Raw genomic sequence first — 23,956 nt, forward strand, 5'->3', positions numbered from 1 at the left:
TGTTCCACAGGTATCCGACCTGGGATCTAACCCTGGTCCTTCAGATGCTTATTTCATCCCCTTTCGAACCCTTGAGCTCCTCCAGTCTCAAGTTCTTAACCTTTAAAGTAGCTTTTCTCATAGTCATAACCTCTGCCCGCAGGATCTCCGAAATGGCTGCTCTATCAGTCAGGAAGGACTTATGCCCTAACAGAGTCATTCTCCGTTTAGACCCTACATTCCTTCCAAAAATAAACATGTGGTTCCATAGGTCTCAGGAGGTCATCTTGCCGGACTTCTGCCCTCATCCCAAACATCCTTCAGAGCGTCGATGGCACACGCTGGATGTACGCAGGGCCTTATGTATCTACCTCGACAGAACAGCTCCGTTTAGGAAGACAGAATCCTTGTTTGTTTCATTTCAACCAAGGGTTCTGGGCACCAAAGTATCTCCATCCACCATAGGCAGGTGGATAATTCTCATCCCACATTTTTGACTTTTTACAAGCTGGTTCTAAATAAATAAACATAAAAATAAAAACATATCGAAGAGTTGTCACTGTTTAATGAATGCAAACAATCTATTCAGAAATTACTGGATGTTTTAATTAACCTTGTATGTCATGCGATGTGGACGGCTGGGGCTCAACTTCCTGCCCTTGTATATCCCATGCACTGCATGATGGGGTCTGCTGTGATTCAATAATCGGATGAACGCTTTGTGATCTGCTAGGACTTGATACTTCTGCAGCCCCGTTCACTGTCTCTATCTGTAGGTACACACATAATTAACATTTAGGATTAGTACTTATTATAGCACAAAAACATATTGAATACCTCCTGGAAATTTGTATAAATGCATGCATATAATATCAGTTCATACCTTGCATTTCCACTTCTTCTGATCCATGAGTTGTGGTTATCTACTGCTTCAATTCTGATAACTGTTCCTCTACAGATGGATGTGATGTGTTTGCTTGCAGGTTCCCCCCACCTTGAACAACTTGTGAAGCCCCGTTCTTTGGGAATTTGTCATGCATCTGTCCATTCCACCATTCTGAAAGGCATGTACAGTTGTGAGGCACTGGGGTTCTCACGCTTATTACAATAAATACTACTATCTATAACACTATAACTCATAGACTCCTTACAAGTTATTGTTTGGTGCTGACTCTTCATTGCAGATCCTAACCCCCTCCCCCTACATCTTTTATACAATAGATGTGTCTGCAAAATAAAAACCAAACCTTTTAATTCATTTTCTTGTGTCTCGTGCACTGTTGCATCCCCGTGACTCCTGTTATAGGCAGCCCATTGAGGATCTGTGAGCATTGTACATGCAGCAAACATTTCATCATTATCATCATCGACATCTGAAAGAAACACATATAAGCATCCTTCTTGCTACAGAAAAGATAGAGAATCCCTCTAACATACTAAACGCATATAGTTTGAATCTTGACATACCTTGTAAAATCCATTCTGTAGATGTCCCTAAAGGTTTTGCATTGCAATCCCTGATATAGCTGTGCCATTGTGAGTCTGTGGGCATTGTACATGTGGCAAACAGCTCGTTTTCCTCACACTCTGAAAAAAAATTGAATCAGTCCAGCATCTGTATTGCTAAACAAAAGAACAGCCCAATCCCTCTAATATTTGCTTGGTAAAAGGAAAAGAATACCGGCGCATGCTTCTAGGCACTGTGTATCAGTGGCATCCTCCTAATAAACCAAAAACAGTTGTTATACTGTAAATATTATTTACTATGTATAGGCCTTGCAATATCTTAAAATGGTTATAAAAGTACTTACATTAGTCTTGTCCATCCTGAAGAGTACTTCTTTACCGGTTAACAGAGATGTGCACCTATATTTAAAGGCCTAGCCCCCTTTATTTTATTTTTATTTATTTATTTTTATTTGTCACAACATCATACAAAAAGATTATATAGTATATACACATATAAACATATATAGGAAGAAGAAAAGAAAAACAATAGGACAGGAACGGTAGGCACGTTTGTGCGCTTATGCACGCCCCTTATGGTCCTCTTAGGAATGGGGTGAGGTCAATAGTAGAAAGTTTTTGGTTAAAGCTGTTAGGATTATGGGAAGAGACCACAGAGTCAGGTAAAGTATTCCAAGCACTGATGATTCTGTTGCAGAAGTCGTATTTTCTGCAATCTAGATTAAAGCGGTTTACATTAAGTTTAAATCTATTGGTTGCCCTTGTATTATTGCAATTAAAGCTGAAGTAGTCTTTGACAGGAAGATCAGCTTCAACTAAATACACGTCCTGTACCCCCCACCACAATGCTGTTGTGTCATATATAATCCTTGAGTCAATACAGAACAGAAATAATGCATTTCCAGTTGGTTCAGTATAGCTGTTTTATTTGAAATTCACTCCATTTACATTAACATTTTCTTGTAATAAATTTCTGATACAGTTTGGCATATCAATCTCTTGACAGATATAGAGGTCTCCTCTTGTATCTTTGTCATTAACGCCAGTGGGTCCTTCGAGTTCTCAATGTTTTCTATACAGGCATTGACTTCATTCAAGGTATCCCTTGTGAAATATAATTTACTCATTTTGTCTCAAATATTAATGATTGTCCATACAATTTGAGGTTTAGATATTTGAAGACACATGCTTTTTAACAATGCTTGATTCTACAATTCCATCTGTCTGATCCTCGTTTTACAGACAATCCATTAAACAATGGTGGATAATTTTGACAACACAACTCTTGACAATTTGCAAAAGTCTAGTATTCTGATGAGCAACCAGTTCTGAAAGAAGAAATACAGTACATTATATATTCAATTTTCAAATCATGAAACTTTTTTGGTTCTCCACATTCTGCATACTCTTACCATTTGTTGTTTGGCAGAACTGGCAATAACATATCTTAAGCACCAACCCTCGCTTACTCTTAATGTTAAACATTTTACATCTTTTCCTAACGCGGCAGGGTCTCTTTGGTGGTTCGGTTCTCACATCTACATCGAATAAATCAGACTCTGACTCTGGCTCAGCATCCTTTTTATTATTTATGTTGCTAGGGTCCATTTTGGGCGTAGGCTGTCTACGTTTTAAGCAGATGAGTTGGCAGCTTGGGACATGCCACAACAAGCCCTGAACCCTATTGCCGTAAAGCATGCGCATAAGTAGCCCATTTTTTTTTTTTTTTACATATATACCTTGTATCCCACTCAAGGTACAAAAAAGTTTTTTTGCAAAATAGTATTTTTATTTTTATAACCCTTCTGTAATGTAGGAAACCTAGGACTAAGAAAAGATGTTGCATGAATTCCTTTTTTTAATTTATATTTTCCAGCTTTTTGCCATCATCCCTGACCCCTTTCAGAAAAGCAAAGCATTCATACAAAATGTTTTTTGCAAAAATAGCATTTTATTTTTACCTACCTGCAACGTAAAACTCCTAAACCAAATAAAGGATATTGCTCAAACTCCTTGCATTACAATAGGGTCCCGGCTCAAGAATTGATCCAGCCTTTGTTTACCTCTAAATCCATTCCTGTATGTTTACATATAACACTGATACAATCATAGGAATTGATCCATCCTTTGTTTACATCAAAAACGATTCCTATATGTTTACATATAGGCTGATACAATCATTCCACCTTGTGGTGTGTGTAAAAAGATTTTTTGAATTAATTTTGCGCCCCCTGCAGTTCTAACATCTTGCCACCCCTCACTACTTTCTGTAAAAGGGTCTGATGTTTATTTATTTATTTATTTATTTATTTATTTATTTATTTATTTATTTATTTATTTGATTTTTATACCGCCCTTCTCCCGAAGGACTCAGGGCGGTGTACAGGCAAAAGTAAAAAAACAGACAATACAATATACAATTTAAAATGCAAGTTAAAAAACTTATTATAATTAGCCTAAAAACTTTAAAATATATAAAAAACTAAAACCCCATTTAAAATTAGTAATAAGAAATTTAAAATCGATAAAACTTAAGCCAGCCCCGCGCGAGTGAAAAGATGTGTCTTCAGTTCGCGGCGAAAGGTCCGAAGGTCAGGTATTTGGCGTAAACCCGGGGGAAGCTCGTTCCAGAGTGTGGGAGCCCCCACAGAGAAGGACCTTCCCTGGGGGCCGCCAGCTGACATTGCTTGGCGGACGGCACCCTGAGAAGTCCCTCTCTGTGAGAGCGTACGGGTCGGTGGGAGGCATGCGGTAACAGCAGGCGGTCCCATAAGTACCCAGGCCCTAAGCATCACAGTCCTCCAAGGGGAGGGAAGGAGAACCCCCGGAAGTGATGTTGTGCTATTTCCTGTAAAAGGGGGTTGAGACCCAGACAGGAGGGTGAGGGATTATGATGTCACAGTCCTCCAAGGGCGGGCCCCTGGAAATGACGTCATAAAACTGGGAGGGGTTAGGGTGGGGCAAAACAAGTCCTCCAAGGGTGGGACCGGAAGTGACATCACAAAAATGGCCAGGGCTACCACCCCCTCAAAACAACAGTCCTCTAAGGGCCATGGCGTGATGATGTCACAAAAGGGGCGGGGCTAAAGCCTTATGCAAAATTTGATATGTACTCCTACTACCCTGTTTAGAGTTCACGAAAGAGGTAAACCAGACTCCAGGCTGTACTAACTTTTCTTATCTGGAGGTAGTCTCCAACTTGTTTGTCAGTTTAGGAATGTTAAAAGCTAATAAAACTGAACATCATTTTAAAATAGAGAAAATAAATCAAATTAAAATACAAAGTAATTAATATAAACATAGAACAGAATCAGGAAATGATTACATATAAAGATCTTTTGTATATTGAAAGAGGTAATTTGCAGTTAAAATCTCTGCAAGTATTAAGAGAGGAAGGGAAAAATTATACTTGGTTTCAATATGAGCAACTACGTGCTAGATGGAAGGGAGATCAGAAAATTGGTATAGAGCAGAACGAGGGAAATTTGGTAAAGCAAATTAGAAATCAGTCTCAGGAGCATATAAAGAGATTGTATAATGTGTTACTTGAAATAGATTCTGAAAGGGACTTGGTAAAGGACTGTATGATAAAGTGGGCACAAAATTTTCAGGAGCCAATATTATTGGAAACGTGGGAAAAAATTTGGGTTAGAAATGTTAAATTCACGCAGGCACAGAATCTGAGGGAAAATTTTTATAAAATGTTTTATAGATGGCATCTAGATCCTAAAAAATTATCGTGTATGTATCCAGAAATGCAAGCAAAATGTTGGAGATGTAATTGTGATGATGCTACATATTTTCACATTTGGTGGACTTGTAAGGACATAAAGGCCTTTTGGATAAAAATTTGGTGGATTTTACAAAATGTTCTGAAAAAGAAGATAAAGTTCCTGCCGCAATTTTTCTTGTTGGGAATTATTACGGATTGTACAGTAATTGAGACTAAATTGATTTTAAATCTAATAACTGCAGCAAGATTACTAATAGGACAATATTGGAAGAAAAAAGAAGTACCAACAATAGAAGAATGGATATTGAAAGTTGCCAATTTGGCTGAGATGGCGAAGATATCAGCCTTTTTGAAAGACAATACGCAAGAAAGATACTTAAAGGAATGGAAAAAATGGATTGACTATATTCAACGTAGATATCAGACTAAGAGTTATCAGACTGTTTTTGAATGATTATGATGTATTATTTTTGATTGCTTTTGGGGGAAGTTAGGAATTGATGATTGTAGGGGTACAATTAAGTTGGGATGAAAATTTTTTAGCATATGTTTGTTTTATTTTTAACTATACCTTGTGCTCGTTCCGGGAAGTCGGGGGAGGGTTGCGAAGGAGGGGAGGGGGGGAAAGGGGAAAAAAAATTTGTAAAACTTTTTGAATAAAATACAAAGTAATTATATTAGTTAACAAATAAAAAAACCCATGTTATTTGACCCTCATAAGGCAATTGCCAGGAATCAAAAATGGAAGATCAAATTTTGAAGTAGATTGGGGAAGTAGATTGGGGAAGTCCCAAGTTTTGGCCACCTTCAGTTGTGGAAGCTCATTAGGCAATCACTTTTTCATCCAAACTTTCCTTATAAATTCTTTGGGGGAAATGGCAAAAGGGAATGATATATATGCCACTTGAACTATTGAATGAAAAGTGTGATGTAAGTTTAACATCTGGTCTCCTTTTCGAGTATAGATATTGAGGATTTCTCCAGCATCTATCATTTGAACCTGGAGATTTGAATGGTGCCTGCTCTGTTTGTATTCAGAAAAGCTGTTAATGATTTTTTTGTCTAAGGACTATTGCTTGGGCTGGTGCAACATCAAGATGGCCTGATGTTGTAGGAAGTTAGCACCCACCTCTCTCCTAGAAATATTACCCACCCACCTCTCTCCTAGAAATCTTAAACAGATTAAGAAGTCACATTAAAACTCCTCTGCCTTCAATTTTCCTAACAAATATATGCTCACTTGCAAATAAGATGGATGAAATACTCCTCTTAAACAAATACTATTCTGATTTTCGCAATTCAGCAGTCCTATGCTTCTCTGAAACCTGGTTAAATGAATCAATTGAAAATAGCAGCCTGAACATTCCAGGGTTTCAGATTGAACGATCAGACAGGATTCCAGAAACATCTGGTAAAAAGAAAGGAGGAGGCTTATGCCTGTATATTAACAGAAACTGGTGTCAAGATTTTAAAATAATTTACAAATTCTGTGACAATAATTTAGAGACTCTAATTATCAACTGCAAACCTTACTATTCGCCTCGTGAATTTTCCTCATTTCTTCTAATTGCTGTTTATGTCCCACCACAAGCCTGTGTAAACAAGGCATTACGAACTCTAGCTGACCAAATCATGGAGGCTGAAGCCAAACACCCTGATTCACTGGCCATTGTTTTGGGAGATCTAAACAAGGCAAACTTAAGGAAAGAGCTACCAAAATACTTTCAGCATGTCAATTGTCCCACCAGAGGCAAGAATACTCTAGACCATTGCTACACAACACTAAAAGATGCTTATCGGTCTTTACCACGTGCAGCTGTAGGACACTCTGATCATTGCATGATTCACCTTGTACCTGCTTACAGGCAAAGACTTAAAGCCACAAAACCAATAATTAAATCAGTGAAGATCTGGACGGAGGAATCAAAATTAAAGCTACAGGCATGTTTTGACTGCACTGATTGGAATATTTTTAAAGATACCTCTGCAGACCTGGATGAACTCACAGATACTGTAACATCATATGTCAGCTTCTGTGAAGACCTATGTGTACCTACAAGGAACTTGCGAATATACAGTAACAACAAACCTTGGTTCACACCTAAACTTAAGCAGCTACGACATTCCAAAGAGGAAGCCTACAGAAAAGGTGATAAAATGCTGTACAATCAGGCCAGAAATGCACTAACAAGGGAGATCAGAGCAGCAAAAAGAAGCTACTCTGAAAAGCTAAAGAATCAGTTTTCAGCAAATGAACCAGCAAACATGTGGAAAACTCTTAAAAATATCACGGCTATGGCAAACCTCCTTCCCAGGCTGAAGGTAATCAACAACTGGCAGATGACCTGAATGAGTTTTACTGCAGGTTTGAAAGGAAACTACAGCCACCTATCTCCACAACCCCCATCTCAGACACACCAACAACAGCCAAGCCTCCTACAACTGACCCCATTTCATTGGGTTCACAACCCCTAGTGATCACAGAAAAAGAAGTGCAGGACCTATTTCACAGACAAAAGCCAGGAAAAGCTCCAGGCCCAGACAAGATAACTCCTTCTTGCTTAAAAGTCTGTGCTGACCAATTGGCCCCCATCTTCACCCATATTTTCAATAAATCACTAGAGATGTGTTATGTTCCTTCTTGCTTCAAACGCTCTACCATCATCCCAGTGCCGAAGAAGCCCACCATCAAGGAACTGAATGACTATAGACCAATTGCTTTAACATCTGTAGTCATGAAAACCTTTAAAAGGCTAGTGTTTTCCTACTTGAAAACCATCACGGATCCGTTGTTAGACTCCTTGCAATTTGCATACTGAGCAAATAGATCAACAGATAATGCTGTTAATATGGCTCTGCACTACATCCTACAGCATCTTGAGTCTCCAAAGACCTATGCAAGGGTCCTTTTTGTACACTTTAGTTCAGCATTCAATACCATCATTCCAGACATTCTTCTAACTAAGCTAAACCAGCTACAGGTACCGGAACAGACTGTAAGTGTAAGACTTGTAAGTGGATCACAAGCTTCCTAACAAACAGGAAGCAGCAGGTGAACTAAGCAAGATCACAGCAAATACCTGTACAATTAGCACAGGGGCCCCCCCAAGGCTGTGTGCTCTCCCCACTTCTCTTCTCTCTGTATACCAATGACTGCATCTCCAATGATCCATCTGTTAAGCTACTGAAGTTCGCAGATGACACAACAGTAATTGGTCTCATTCAAGACAATGACGAATCTGCTTATAGATGAGAGGTCGAATGACTAGCCTTGTGGTGCAACCAAAACAATCTGGAACTGAACACACTCAAAACCGTAGAAATGGTGGTAGACTTTAGGAGAAACCCTTCCATACTTCCACCTCTCACAATACTAGACAACACAGTATCAACAGTAGAAACCTTCAAATTTCTAGGTTCTATCATATCGCAAGATCTAAAATGGACAGCCAACATCAAAAACATCATTAAAAAAGGACAACAAAGAATGTTCTTTCTGCACCAACTCAGTAAGCTCAAATTGCCCAAGGAGCTGCTGATTCAGTTCTACAGAGGAATTATTGAGTCTGTCATTTGCACCTCTATAACTGTCTGGTTCGGTTCTGCAACCCAACAAGAAAAACACAGACTTCAGAGGATAATTAGAACTGCAGAAAAAATAATTGCTACCAACCTGCCTTCCATTGAGGACCTGTATACTGCACGAATCAAGAAGAGGGCCGTGAAAATATTTACAGACCCCTCGCATCCTGGACATAAACTGTTTCAATTCCTACCCTCAAAATAACGCTATAGACACTGCACACCAGAACAACTAGACATAAGAACAGTTTTTTCCCGAAGGCCATCACTCTGCTAAACAATTCCATCAACACTGTCAAACTATTTACTGAATCTGCACTACTATTAATCTTCTCATAGTTCGCATCACCAATCTCTTTCCATTTATGACTGTATGACTATAACTTGTTGCTGGCAATCCTTATGATTTTTATTGATATATTGATCATCAATTGTGTTGTAAATGTTGTACCTTGATGAACGTATCTTTTCTTTTATGTACACTGAGAGCATATGCACCAAGACAAATTCCTTGTGTGTCCAATCACACTTGGCCAATAAAAATTCTATTCTATTCTATTCTATTCTTTCCACTTATGACTGTATGACTGTAACTTTGTTGCTGGCAGTCCTCATGATTTATATTGATATACTGACCATCAATTGTGTTGTAAATGTAAATGTTGTACCTTGATGAACGTATCTTTTCTTTTATGTACACTGAGAGCATATGCACCAAGTTCCTTGTGTGTCCAATCACACTTGGCCAATAAAAAATTCTATTCTATTCTATGAAATATTCTATGAAATATTAAAAAGGCAGATTATTATACCTCCCTAGATGAGAAATGGAGTGAGCAGCAGACTCACTCTTAATAGCTCCCACACTCTCAATAGCCCACAGCAGATGTCAGCACTTAAAAGATAGCTAGCTAGGTGTATTCATAAGCAAATCGCCTCACCCAAGATCCAACAAAGATAGGATTAGCCCTCTACCCATCTAGCAACAAAACTCACAACATGGCACCTGGGGAGATTGCATCACCCAGCAAGGCTCCACCAAGCCTGGGACTCAAAAGACAATCTACAAAGTTACCCCTGCCTGGCCTCATGGGAGTCTGACAACCAATCAGAATATAAACTCAAATTCAAAGCCCAACAGAGGGTATAAATCTCTGTCTCTCTCACTCATGTGCCTTTTTGCCCAGGACCTCAAAACCATGTGGTCGTATCCACCATTAAACCACTATCCACCATTAATCTTTTCAAACAGTCGCCATATTTCTAGTGTCTTTCTCCCCACTTGGAAATGAACCCAGATGGACATTTCTTCCAACAACATCTTCATTAGTATTTATCAGTTGTATTTATTTATTTATTTATTTATTTATTCAAATTTGTATACCACCCTATCTCCCTAGGGACTCAGGGCGGTTCACAGGCAAATAAAAAACATATCAATACAAAAAGTAAAATAACCATTAAAAACTTATTAAATATAGCCCGACGATTAAAACAGTATATATAATAAAACCCATTTAAAATTTACATTTAAAAACCTAGTCCAGTCCTGCGCAAACGAATAGATGTGTTTTAAGCTCGCGGCGGAAGGTTCGGAGGTCCGAAAGTTGACGAAGTCCTGGGGGGAGTTCGTTCCAGAAGGTGGGAGCCCCCACAGAGAAGGCTCTTCCCCTGGGTGTCGCCAGACGGCACTGCCTAGCCGACGGCACCCTGAGGAGTCCCTCTCTGTGAGAGCGCACGGGTCAGTGAGAGGTATTCGGTAGCAGCAGGCGGTCCCGTAAGTAGCCCGGCCCTATGCCATGGAGCGCTTTAAAGATGGTTACCAACACCTTGAAGCGCACCCGGAAAGCCACAGGTAGCCAGTGCAGTCTGCGCAGGAGAGGTGTCATATGGGTGCCACGAGGGGCTCCCTCTATCACCCGCGCAGCCGCATTCTGAACTAACTGGAGCCTCCGGATGCCCTTCAAGGGGAGCCCCATGTAGAGAGCATTGCAATAATCCAGCCGAGACGTCACGAGGGCGTGAGTGACCGTGCATAGGGCATCCCGTTCTAGAAAGGGGCGCAACTGGCGAACCAGGCGAACCTGGTAAAAAGCTCTCCTGGAGACGGCCGTCAAATGATCTTCCAAAGACAGCCGTTCATCCAGGAGGACGCCCAAGTTGCGTACCCTCTCCATCGGGGCCAATGACTCGCCCCCGACAGTCAGCCGAGGACTCAGCTGACTGTACCGGGACGCCGGCATCCACAGCCACTCTGTCTTGGAGGGATTGAGCTTGAGCCTGTTTCTCCCCATCCAGACCCGTACGGCCTCCAGACACCGGGACAGCACTTCGATAGCTTCGTTGGGGTGGCCCGGTGTGGAAAAGTACAGCTGAGTGTCATCAGCGTAAAGCTGGTACCTCACACCGAAGCCACTGATGATCTCACCCAGCGGCTTCATGTAGATGTTGAACAGGAGGGGCGAGAGAATCGACCCCTGCGGGACCCCACAAGTGAGGCGCCTCGGGGCTGACCTCTGCCCTCCTGTCAACACCGTCTGCGACCGGTCGGAGAGATAGGAGGAGAACCACCGATAAACGGTGCCTCCCACTCCCAATCCCTCCAACCGGCGCAGCAGGATACCATGGTCGATGGTATCAAAAGCCGCTGAGAGGTCTAATAGGACCAGGGCGGAGGAACACCCCCTATCCCTGGCCCTCCAGAGATCATCCACCAACGCGACCAAAGCCGTCTCAGTGCTGTATCCGGGCCGGAAACCGGACTGGAACGGGTCTAGATAGACAGTTTCCTCCAGGTGCTGGGGAAACTGACATGCCACCACACTCTCAACAACCTTCGCCGCGAAGCGAAGGTTGGAGACCGGACGATAATTACCTAAAACAGCCGGGTCCAGGGAGGGCTTCTTGAGGAGGGGCCTTACCACCGCCTCTTTCAAGGCGGCCGGAAAGACTCCCTCCAACAAAGAAGCGCTCGTAATCGCCTGGAGCCAGCCTCGTGTCACCTCCTGAGAGGCCAGTACCAACCAGGAGGGGCACGGGTCCAGTAAACACGTGGTGGCATTCAACCTACCCAGCAACCTGTCCATGTCCTCGGGAGCCACAGGATCAAACTCATCCCACACAATGTCACCAAGACCGCCCTCAAACGCCCCATCTGGATCCTCGCAATTTTGGTCCAGACCGTCCCGAAGCTGAACGATTTTATCGTATAGATAACTGTTAAACTCCTCAGCACGTCCCTGCAACGGGTCATCTCGCTCCCCCTGGTGAAGGAGGGAACGAGTTACTCGAAACAGGGCGGCCGGGCGGTTATCTGCTGACGCAATGAGGGACGAGACGTAGCAACGTCTCGCTTCCCTCAGTGCCACAAGGTAGGCCCTAGTATAGGACCTCACTTGTGTCCGATCAGCCTCTGAACGACTGGACCTCCACAAACTGTCTAGGCGTCTTCTCCGGCGTTTCATCCCCCTCAGCTCCTCGGAGAACCAAGGAGCCGGTTGGGATCTACGCCGGGTCAGAGGCCGCAAAGGCACGACACGGTCCAAAGCCCCAGCCGCGGCCTGTTCCCAGGCCGCGACTAGTTCCTCAGCCGTGCCGTGAGCCAGACCCTCAGGAAATGGCCCAAGCTCCGTCTGGAACCTCTCCGGGTCCATCAGGCGCCTGGGACGGAACCAACGTATTGGTTCCGTCTCCCTGCGGCGGTGAGTAGCGGTCGGAAAGTCTAGGCGAAGGAGAGAGTGATCTGACCATGACAAAGGTTCAATGACTACATCCCTCAAGTCCAGATCCTTCAACCACTGACCAGAGATAAAAATCAAGTCCAGCGTGCCACCCCCAGTGTGAGTAGGGCCATCGACTACTTGGGTCAGGTCCAAGGCCGTCATGGAAGCCATGAACTCCCGAGCTGCTGTCGATGATGTGCCGGAAGATGGCAAGTTGAAGTCCCCCATGACAATAAGTCTGGGGGTCTCCACCGCCACCCCAGCCAACACCTCCAGGAGCTCGGGCAGGGCAGCTGTCACGTAGCAAGGAGCCAGGTACACGACAAACAGGCCCATCTGACACCTATGACCCCACCTCACAAAGAGGGATTCACACCCGGCAATCTGAGGTACAGTGGTCTCCCTCGGCTCTAGGCTCTCCCTAATAACCACCGCCACTCCCCCACCCCTACCCTGAGCCCTCGGCTGATGGAGTGCCCGGAAACCCGGTGGGCACATTTCCACAAGGGGCACACCCCCTTCAGTGCCCAACCAGGTTTCCGTAACGCCTATAAGTATTTTTTCTTATGAATATTTTGATGCTGCAATGCCAGATATTTTTTCAGAGTATGGACACCAAAGGGGATAAAGTAAATTTATATGTAATTAAATTTTACTGTCTTGTTTAATATTGAATAGTGCATAAGTTCTGAATCCTATGTATCCAGTACATTTCCAAATTGAGAAAAAACAATGACTTTTTATTTATTTATTTATTTTTGTCGCAACATTATATACAAGCACATATAATGAAAGAAAACAATAGGACAGGAACGGTAGGCACTTTTGTGCACTTATGCACTTATAGGGGTGAAGTCAATGGTAGACAGTTTTTGGTTAAAGCTTTTGGGAGTTTGAGAAGAGACCACAGAGTCAGGTAGTGTGTTCCAAGTGTTAACAACTCTGTTACAAAAGTCATATTTTCTGCAATCAAGATTGAAGTGGTTAACATTAAGTTTGACTCTATTGTTTGCTCTTGTATTATTGTGATTGAAGCTGAAGTCTTTAACAGGAAGGACATTGCAATAGATGATTCTGTGTGTTAAATACAGATCTTGTGTGAGTCGGCGGAGTTCTAAATTTTCTAATCCCAGAATTTCAAGTCTGGAGGTTGAAGACTTGAACTTGGTTAAAAGGAAAGTACAAAGGAAAGTACAAGGAAGTACAAGTAAAAAAAAAGTACAAAAAAAAGTACAAGGAAGACTTGTACTTGGTTAAAACAATACTGTACATATGGTCCCTCAACTCTTTTTCTTTCTCGTTATTTCCCCCCTCCCCCCAGCAAAATAGTCACTGCCACAAACTCTGAACATCAAGGTAACCAACAACGACTGCCTCAGTGTACCGCCCTACCGGAAGGAAAACAATTTTTTCTGACGTAGGATTCGTTTAAAATTTTTTTCAAGAAAGGTTAAAATTATAATTTCATGGCATTATTCTGCTGTTCTTTCTTCATCTTCATAAAGAAAAATATCAGCACAACATTAGGCTACTAAATAGATCTCGCCTTCCCTAAGTGCCAAGATGCCAATAATAGAACGCCAAGTTCCGAAAGAAAAAGAGCAAAAAAGCGAGGACGCATGCGCACGCAACTCGTTCAGGGGAAGCTTTTGCAGGAAATCCGTCGGAAAGATGGTCTTTCAATGTGCGAGCGCATGCTCAGGCATAGCTCTGGACCAGGCGTGAGAACGAAAGGATGAGTTAGAAAAGAGGACAGGCCACAATTTTGCGCAAGCGCAGGAAGAACGTTAGGGGCTCTTTGGACGGCGAGTTATGCTTTACTAGCGTCGCTGAGCGAGGGGGTTGCGTGTAGTCGCGCGCGCGCCAAAAAGAGAAGATAAAGGCGGGCTCTCGGTGGCGCCTCTGGCTAGCTAACGGTGACTGGAACTGGACGCAATTTCCACAGGACGGGGTGGAGGAGAGCCAGCAAAACATCTCTTTGATTTCGTTCTTCGACTCATCCTTCTTGTCTCGCCCGGGGTTGCCGCAGGGAATATGAAAGTTCCTCCTTCGTCCCAGCCCCGAAATAGCGGCTCTAGCCACTTACTACTTCCTCTGGCCAGGGGAAACGACCGCTATTGCTCACTGCGGTGAGAAGTGGTGAGGTGGCCGGCGGCGCCTGAAGTCGAGGCAGGTTCTATTTGTGGCGTTATTTGTCCGGCCGTGAGGAGCGCTCCTAGCCTTCAGGATCTGCTGAATTGTCTCACTGTTCCTGCTCTCGAACCTCGTGAAGGGATTTTGCAAAAGCGAGACCTGATAAGACATTGTCATCCTCAGTTACTCCTCCAACTAAACTTTCTCTAGCTGTAGAATATTTTCTTCCCCCAGAGCTTGCATTGCAATCCCTGGATACTTCGTACCGAATTTGTATGCTTCGGCGGCTCACGATGACTTAATATTTTGTTCCTCAAAGATTGGTGTTACTTTATAGTTAGTTATCTTTGGTTAAGGAAGGAAAACAATTCCTCCACCCCCTTACTGATGTGCAGAAAACTTTCTTAATCTGTTTTATTACAATTTCTTGAGAAATTGTGCTCCCTTTACACAGAATTCTCAAGAGCAGGAAAGTTTGGGTCGAATATACAATGGAGCATGGCAAAATGGATTATTTCTGTGAACAAGTACAACAAAAAGATGTGGGCCGCAGGTTGCAAGTTGGCCAGGAATTTCTGGAATATTTGACTGACCCCAACATTTCTACGGATCTTGAGCAGGATCACCAGCGCCTTGATAAAGTAATCAATGAATTAACAAGATGGGTTAACTCTAGTAATTATAAGGTAATAATTATACCTGATATAGATGTAATTCTGATTCTTGTTAGATATTGTGTTGCTCTTTCACTAAGCTGTCAGTGGATTTTTTTAAAATTGGATTTTTGTCATAAAGTGTTCATTTAATATAAATTTTATCCTTTTATCCTTTGTAAAAATTCAGTTTTGTTTAACCCACTAACACTCAAATGTGTACATTCAATTGTTAGTAGTGAAGTCTTGTCTGCCCTATCACAACCCTATGGACAATGTTCCTTCAGGCCTTCCTGTCCTCTACCATCCCCTGTAATCCATTTAAGCTCACAGCAATTGCTTCAGTGACTCCAACCATCCACCTCATACTCTGTCGTCCCATTCTTCTTTTGCCCTCAGTTGTTTCCACCATTAGGCTATTTATTTATTTATTTTATTTATTATTTAGATTTTTATACCGCCCTTCTCCCGAAGGACTCAGGGCGGTGTACAGCCAGATTAAAAACAGTACAATATACAAATTAAAACAAAAGTTAAAATAACATATTCTATAAATGGCTGAAAATTTAAAACCGTCAAATTTGACCCATAAAATTCATAAAAATACCCCAATTAAAATTATTAAAATTCAAAAAATTTAAAAAATTAAGTCAGTCCCGCTTGGATAAACAAGTGTGTTTTCAATTCACGGCGAAAGGTCCGAAGGTCAGGTGATTGATGCAAACCAGGGGGAAGTTCGTTCCAGAGGGTAGGTGCTCCAACAGAGAAGGCCCTTCCCCTGGGGGCCGCCAGCCGACATTGCTTGGCAGACGGCACCCTGAGAAGACCCTCTCTGTGTGAGCGTACGGGTCGGTGGGAGGCGTAAGGTAACAGCAGGCGGTCCTGTAAGTACCCGGGCCCTAAGCCATGGAGTGCTCTAAAGGTGGTAACCAACTTGAAGCGCACCCGAAAGACCACAGGTAGCCAGTGCAGACTGCGCAGGAGCGGTGTTACACGGGAGCAACGTGTGGCTCCCTCAATCACCCGTGCAGCTGCATTCTGAACTAACTGAAGCCTCCGAGTGCACTTCAGGGGTAGCCCCATGTAGAGAGCATTGCAATAATCCAGACGAGAAGTGACAAGAGCATGAGTGACCGTGCATAAGGCATCCCGGTCAAGGAAGGGGCGCAACTGGTGAACCAGGCGGACCTGGTAAAAAGCTCTCCTGGAGACGGCTGCCAAATGGTCTTCAAACGACAGCCGTCCATCCAGGAGAACACCCAAGTTGCGCACCCTTTCTGTTGGGGCCAATGACTCGCCCCCAACAGTCAGCTGCGGTTGCAGCTGACTGTACCGAGGTGCCGGCATCCACAGCCACTCCGTCTTGGAGGGATTGAGCTTGAGTCTGTTTCTCCCCATCCAGACCCGTACGGCTTCCAGATAGCACTTTGACAGCTTTGTTGGGGTGGCCCGGGGTGGAAAAGTACAGCTGCGTATCGTCAGCGTACAGCTGGTAACTCACCCCAAAGCCACTGATGACCTCGCCCAACGGCTTCATATAGATGTTGAACAGGAGAGGTGAGAGAATCGACCCCTGAGGCACCCCACAAGTAAGGCGCCTCGCGGTCGATCTCTGCCCTCCTGTCAACACCGTCTGCGACCGGTCAGAGAGATAGGAGGAGAACCACCGATAAACGGTGTCTCCCACTCCCAAACTCTCCAACCGGCGCAGCAGGATACCATGGTCGATGGTATCAAAAGCCGCTGAGAGATCTAACAGGACCAGGGCAGAGGAACAACCCCTATCCCTGGCCCTCCAGAGGTCATCCACCAACGCGACCAAAGCTGTCTCTGTACTATATCTGGACCAGAAGCCGGACTGGAATGGGTCTAGATAGACAGCTTCATCCAGGTATCGGGGAAGCTGCCATGCCACCATATTCTCTACAACTTTCGCCACAAAGCGAAAGTTGGAGACTGGACGATAATTTCCCAAAATAGCTGGGTCCAGGGAAGGCTTCTTGAAGAGGGGTCTCACCACCGCCTCTTTCAAGGTGGCGGGGAAAACCCCTTCCACAAATGAAGCATTTATAATTCCCCGGAGCCAGCCTCATGTCACCTCCTGAGTGGCCAGCACCAGCCAGGAGGGACACGGGTCCAGTAAACATGTAGTGGCATGTAACTTCCCCAGTAGCCTGTCCACGTCCTCGAGAGCCACAGTGAGTCCTTCCTTCTCATTAGGTGGCCAAAGTATTTGATTTCATCTTCAGAATCTGGCCTTCTAAAGAGCAGTCTGGTTCAATAGACCAAGTATAAATATAACATTGGGTGAAATAATCCTAATATATAAGTGGGTTATTATTTTCCTTGAGAATACAAGTAGTTCTCAATGTATGACTGTACAGTATTGGAGCCTGTCCAATAAGCCATGATAGTCCTAAAATGGCCTGGTTATATAATTGTTCTGATTTTATGACCTTTTTTGCGGCAATCATTAAGAGAACCAGTAGTATACAGTTTTATTTATTTATTTATTTATTTATTTTATTAGATTTTTATACCGCCCTTCTCCCGAAGGACTCAGGGCGGTGTACAACCAAAAATTAAAAACCCACAATATTCACATTTAAAACCGAAACTTAAAACCGAGCATATTACAAAAATGGCTGAAATTTAAAAATTTAAAACCCTAAAATAATAACCCCAATTAAAATTTAATAAAACCTTTAAGCCAGTCCCACTTGAATAAATAGGTGCGTTTTCAGCTCACGGCGAAAAGTCCAAAGATCAGGCACTTGGCGTAAACCCGGGGGAAGTTCGTTCCAGAGCGTAGGAGCTCCTACAGAGAAGGCCCTACCCCTGGGGGCCGCCAGCCGACATTGTTTGGCGGACGGCACCCTGAGAAGGCCCTCTCTGTGTGAGCGTACGGGTCGGTGGGAGGCATGAGGTAACAGCAGGCGGTCCCGTAAGTACCCGGGCCCTAAGCCATGGAGCGCTTTAAAGGTGGTAACCAAGATCTTAAAGCGCACCCGAAAGACCACAGGAAGCCAGTGCAGGCTGCGCAGGATCGGTGTTACATGGGAGCAACGAGTTGCTCCCACTATAACCCGTGCAGCTGCGTTCTGGACTAGCTGCAGCCTCCGGGTGCACTTCAAGGGCAACCCCATGTAGAGAGCATTGCAATAATCCAAACGAGAAGTGATGAGAGCGTGAGTGACCATGCACAAGGCATCCCGGTCAAGGAAGGGGAAGTTTTACCCAAAAAATGGAAGTAAGTTGGTTTATAGGTTACACTGACAATGGGAAGTTGCTAATAGCTTTAAATGTTGCCCATTTATGAAGCACCTGAAGTTTTGACCTCATGACTGTGAGGGACCTCAACTATCAGAACTTCAAATCCAAGTGATAAGTAGTCCCAGGTTCAGATGGCCGCTAAGTAATAAGTTGACTACTTGTATTACATTCATTTTCATTATGGACTGACTATAAAACTACATGTTATTAGAACTGTGATCCTTGCATATACTTTATTTAAGACCCTACTTGAACTTGGTAGAATTTGCAGTCCATTAAACCAGAAACAAACTAAGTATATTTAATCTAAAATTTTATATTTTCACAATCAATGTAGTTACTTGGGGATATAGTGTTTCAGAGGAGTCAGATATATATTTAATAAGGATTTTTCATTTGTTAAAGAAGTCACTTTAATAGCTTTAATATATTCCCATTAATACAAATAGCAACAAAAATATTTTAAGTAATATTAGATTGTAGACTATTCTATTTTGTGTTATAGCAAATTAAAAATGACTCATACTTCAGATTTTCTAAGCAGATTTTTCTTGGGTGCCAGAATAGAAGTATTGATTTAGACACATTTTTTTTTAAAAAACCTGAGATTATCATAGAAAGCTCCAGGATATTATTGTAAATATGTTGTTCAGTAGTATTGAGTGCTGTCTTTTGGTTTACATATTTGTCATTTGGTGGCAGTATTGCTGTACAATTCAGGCTTCTGTTGATTCCAAGAATACTTCAGAGATTTAAGTTATGTATACATCATATAGATCACATAGTGAATAATTGATTCAAATTTTGAACATTATTAAATATCTTGCAAATAAATGTAATGGTAACCTAGTGGGTGTTGTAAATACATTAATGAAAAAGACATTCTCAATCTATTTTAATATTTAAAATACTGTATTTATTTGGAATAACTATTTACCAGTTCTGTATCTTATTACTGTTAATTGACTTTTTGAAAGTCAAATTGTGAAACCTTAATCTAAAAGACAGCAATGCAGCAAATTTTAATTACAATAATGAAATTCTTGTTCTACTTACATAATGTTACCATTATGTAAATAACGTAAAGAGATGCAAATCTTTTGTTTAGTGACATTATTATGGATGATATACTCCCCTATTTAATTGACTGTCCATTCTCCAATTTAACATGAGCAATAACAAGCACTTCTGCTCCCAACTGCTTCATAAAAATAAAGTTTCAGTAATATATCTAAACTTAATAATAAACAGTTTAAAAAAGTGAGTGACCAAACTATATGACCAAACTTTAATGTATTGGCTAGACTAGAGTCATAGACTGTTGGTGAATATTGTGCAAGTACTGTTATTTGAAATTGATGGTTTTTCATTATCAAATAATTTGACCTTTTTTTTAACACATAAAATGTTTGCTTTATAAAAAAAATAATACATCTTTTAAAATGACTTTGTTTTACATGTTAAATGTTGTAATGATATATTTTTTATTTCTGCCAGGCTATAAATACAAATAAATAAATATAAATAAATAACATTTTATCATAAAGTTACGAAGTACTTTATACAATTTCTTTATACAATAGATAATGAATTTATTAAAATGAATTCATTAAAGCAGGGGTCCTCAAATTGTGGACCGGTACCTTTTGGGATCTGGGTTTTGAAAGCAGTGAGCCAGCACACGAAGCTTCATCTCTAAATGCGCAGGTTCTAGGTTGCATGCATGAAACCATTTCCCCTCTCCCCTGCTGCTGCCACTCCGGTGAAGCTAGAAAGGTTGGGGATCTCTGCATTAAAACATAATGGCTTATCCTGGCAGAATAACCATTTCAGTTTAAAATTCATTGTGAATACTTAAAACTGTGACTTATATTCATGGATAAATACATATAAGATTATATACCTTAGTTTGAAATAAACAATCATGTAGCTCTAAAGACAAATTGGTATATGACATAATGGAGGAGTGTCCGAACCTGTGGGTGGGAGGCAGTAGTGAAATCTGAACTGGTTTACTACCGGTTTACTGGTTGCGTGTGTGCATGCGCAGTGTGCACCATGCACCAAATGCAAGGTGTACACGCAGTGCACACCAAAAAGAGGCATAGGGTAAATAAGCAGAACAACCTGCGTGGGAGGGTGATCAGCTGTTGCGTGCAATTTTTTTTTTTACTAGATCACGCGGCTCAGTTGTGATCGTCAGAGACTTTTTAACCTTTTAAAAGCATTTTTTTAAAGAAGCAGCAAGCGGGGAAGCGGCCAACCAGGCATTGGGTGGGCATGGGAAGGGGCAGGGATTTATGCTACCAATTATCTGAACCACCCGCCACCATTGCTACCGGATCAGCTGATCTGGTCCGAATCGGGAGCATTTCACCCAAGATGGGAGGGATCAGCCTAGAATCTCTGTATACCCACAAGCAAACTAAGTCCGATGTCCGTTTAATACTGTTGACCCTTATCTAAGCAGGTGCTAAATGTTAGTTAAATTTGCTTGTGGCTATTTAGAGATACTAGGCTAATCCATGTTTCAACTCTTCCCCAGGTTCTGCCACTCTCCTACATATAAAGTTTGATAGGAGCTATTATTGATTTTAACAGTTTTAAATTACTAGCTATGGGAGCACGATGACTCACATAGTTAGGACACTGGGAAAACTCCTGTCACTCGTTCCTGCTGACCCAGCAATTTGAAAGTGTGCAACTGCGAGTAGATAAGATGGGCATCATTTCAATGGGCAACTTAACAGGGACACAAAAGGAATCCCAACTGCATGTCCGCTGGGCAATGGTAATAGATTAAAAACAATCTAATGAAGGGAGTGAGTGTACAATATTTGCCAAATCCAAATTAAGCATAATGTTTTAATGTAAAATACAAAATACATTAATTGATAAAAGTATTTTTTAAACCTGAACAATATCAAAACTTGTTGCAATTGGAAATATAAAGTTTTAAAAAGTGATTAATGAAGCTCTACTGAATTGACTTTGATTCAAATCAGTTCCAGCATGTAGTTATAATTTAATTAATTTCTCTGTATCAAACTAGATTCAAAGTGGTGCCTTCTTTCCAATTTAAATTGATAACATTTTTTTAAAGCATATCGTACTTGCAGTCTTCGACTTATAATCATTTGTTTAGTGACTGTTCAAAGTTATAATGACACTGAAAAAAATGACTGGTGACTGTTGCAACATTCCCCCAATCACATGATTTAAAGTTGGAGCTCTTGGCAACGGACTCATATTTATTACGATTGTAGTGTCCTGAGGATATGTGATCACCATTTGTAACCTTCTGATAAGCAAAGTCAATGGGGAAGCCAGAGTCATTTTACTGTGTTACTAGCTTAACAATTGCAGTGATTCACTTATCAAATGTGGCAAGAAAGGTCATAAAATGGGGCAAAACTCACTTAACAACCATCTTGCTTAGCAATTTTGGGCTCAATTATGGTTGTAAGTCAAGAATTACCTGTATAAGGTCTGAATGAAATTTAATACAACAGATTCTCATTCTCAAATCTATATATTTGCCTTAAATGGTTGGGTGATTACCAAAGTATCTTTTTAATTTTTTAAATATGTTTCCATAGGTATCATTACTTGGATTAGAACTTCTAGGTGCCCTTGGTGAAAGACTATTAGGATGTTTCAGAACTTACGTAGGAACTGGTAAGTATTTTTTTCATTTTTTCTATAAAAAATAAGTTTTATCTTTTCCTCAATTTTTTTTTAACTAGCGCTGTACATCACAAATTTATAATGGAGAAGGTATAGTAATAGATTTATATATAGAACACAGGTATTGCTGACTTATGACCACTTGTTGAACCACCAAATTTACAGTGATCTTGTTAAGGGTACTTTACAGCCTGAATGGTAAGAGTGCTTCTGATGACAATATACTGTTGCTACCAATAGATTATTACAACCACATGGCATCAGCATAGTATACAAATCAACTAAAACCTAAAGCTTAAGTAAATCAATAGACCCAGCAGCCCCAGAAGAAAAAAAAATGTCATTTACAACATACAATTGCAACAGCCACTAAATAGTACAAACAGGCAGAACACTAACATAGCATATCCATGAATACCAACTAGTAACCAGAAGACATGATGAAAGCTCCTTAATTTTACAACACATGGACAGATTTAACCATACTTTCTATTGGGAAGCTGTGACCATCCTAAACCAAGTCAATTCCAAAAATGCTACAGAATTCCTAAAAGCACCCTGACAAGTCAGCCAGGAACATAGACATAAACAACATCTATACATTTTTCCAAAAAGATAATCAACAAGCCAAAAAGTGGGGGGAAAGACCAGAGGGAAAAAAGATCAGAACACCTCCTGACTGGCAATCAACAAATGAGCAGAGATTAACATCAATATTAACATTAGACTAACTATCAAGCAGCTAACAATACCTCAATCAAGGAATTGCCAAACAAACAATAAACAGCCCAACTAAAGAACCACCAAGACCACTCCCACTAACACTGACAGAGATGACAGTGTTGGCGAATCTTTTCGGCATCGAGTGCCAAAATAGGAGTGCACATGGGGGAGAGCACCGGAAACCAGAAGAGCAGCTCTCTGGCGTGGGAGCACCAGAAACTGGAAGAGCAGTTCCCTGGCATGCATGCATGCCGGTCACGTGGTCTTTCTGTTTCTGGCACGCATATACATGTGAAGATCAGATGGCCGAAGTGCATGCACGTGCAAGAAACTGGAAGCTCAGCTTCTTGGCACGCACATGCGACCCAGAGAGCTGCTCTTCTGGTTTCTGGTGCTCCTGCGTGTGAGAAGACCAACTGGCTGGTGGATGTGTGTGTGCTGGAACCCAGAAGAGCAATGGGCGACAGCTGGCATGCCTGGAGAAATGACTTTGCGTGCCAATTCCGGCATGTGTGCCATAGGTTTGCCATCACAGGTCTATGGTATTTATAACATCATTAGTGCTAGTAAGGAATGGGGTTTCCTCTCATTTTATATTCTACTTTGGGCAATGAACATCTGCAAGAAAATAACCAAGTTCAGAGAGCACCAAGGACTCCTAATTTAAATGGGACTTCAGTCATATATTAAATCAGGCCAGTTAGGATCTGTTAAGTTTGGTTCAACTCAGTTTGGCTGCATAAATAAAGGTTTATCAAATGTTTGCACTGTCCCCAGCAAGACCTCACAGGGTATCCAAGCATATTCCAGTAATCTTGTTGATTCTGTCCTTCCACTTCCCCATCTTCTATTTCCCAGAATCTTTCCAAACATATTTATTTTCTAGTCTGTCTTATCATATGCCCCCTGTATCTGAGTTTCTTGTTTCTTAAGGTTGTTAATTGTGTCAAGGGTGTTTTATTTGGTTTTTCTTTTAGCCCATGTTGCAATGGTCTCACTAAGCC

At 41.7% G+C, this 23,956-nt stretch overlaps 1 protein-coding gene and 1 long non-coding RNA gene across 3 annotated transcripts in view; one reads left to right on the top strand and one right to left on the bottom strand.

Annotated features, from left to right (window-relative positions):
* Window positions 1-2,355: 2,355 nt before the first annotated feature.
* LOC131198979 (uncharacterized) lies at window positions 2,356-3,653 on the bottom strand. The gene is made up of 2 exons (XR_009155231.1): window positions 3,412-3,653; window positions 2,356-2,774 (listed from the first exon to the last, which is right to left on the bottom strand). It is a non-coding gene; the product is annotated as an uncharacterized LOC131198979 (long non-coding RNA).
* A 10,478-nt stretch (window positions 3,654-14,131) lies between these two features.
* The window catches only part of CLASP2 (cytoplasmic linker associated protein 2), a 425,149-nt gene continuing 415,324 nt past the window's right edge, over window positions 14,132-23,956 (top strand). Inside the window, exons 1-2 of one of the 2 annotated variants that reach the window (XM_058184362.1) lie at window positions 14,132-15,302; window positions 22,142-22,220. In XM_058184362.1, coding sequence (XP_058040345.1) covers window positions 15,108-15,302; window positions 22,142-22,220 — 274 coding nt within the window. In that variant the 5' untranslated portion in view covers window positions 14,132-15,107. The remainder of the gene's footprint in view (window positions 15,303-22,141; window positions 22,221-23,956) is intronic. The other variant, XM_058184359.1, reaches the window with a different exon arrangement.

This window comes from Ahaetulla prasina, chromosome 4 (genome assembly GCF_028640845.1).
Source record: "Ahaetulla prasina isolate Xishuangbanna chromosome 4, ASM2864084v1, whole genome shotgun sequence".
NCBI classification, from domain to species: domain Eukaryota; kingdom Metazoa; phylum Chordata; class Lepidosauria; order Squamata; family Colubridae; genus Ahaetulla; species Ahaetulla prasina.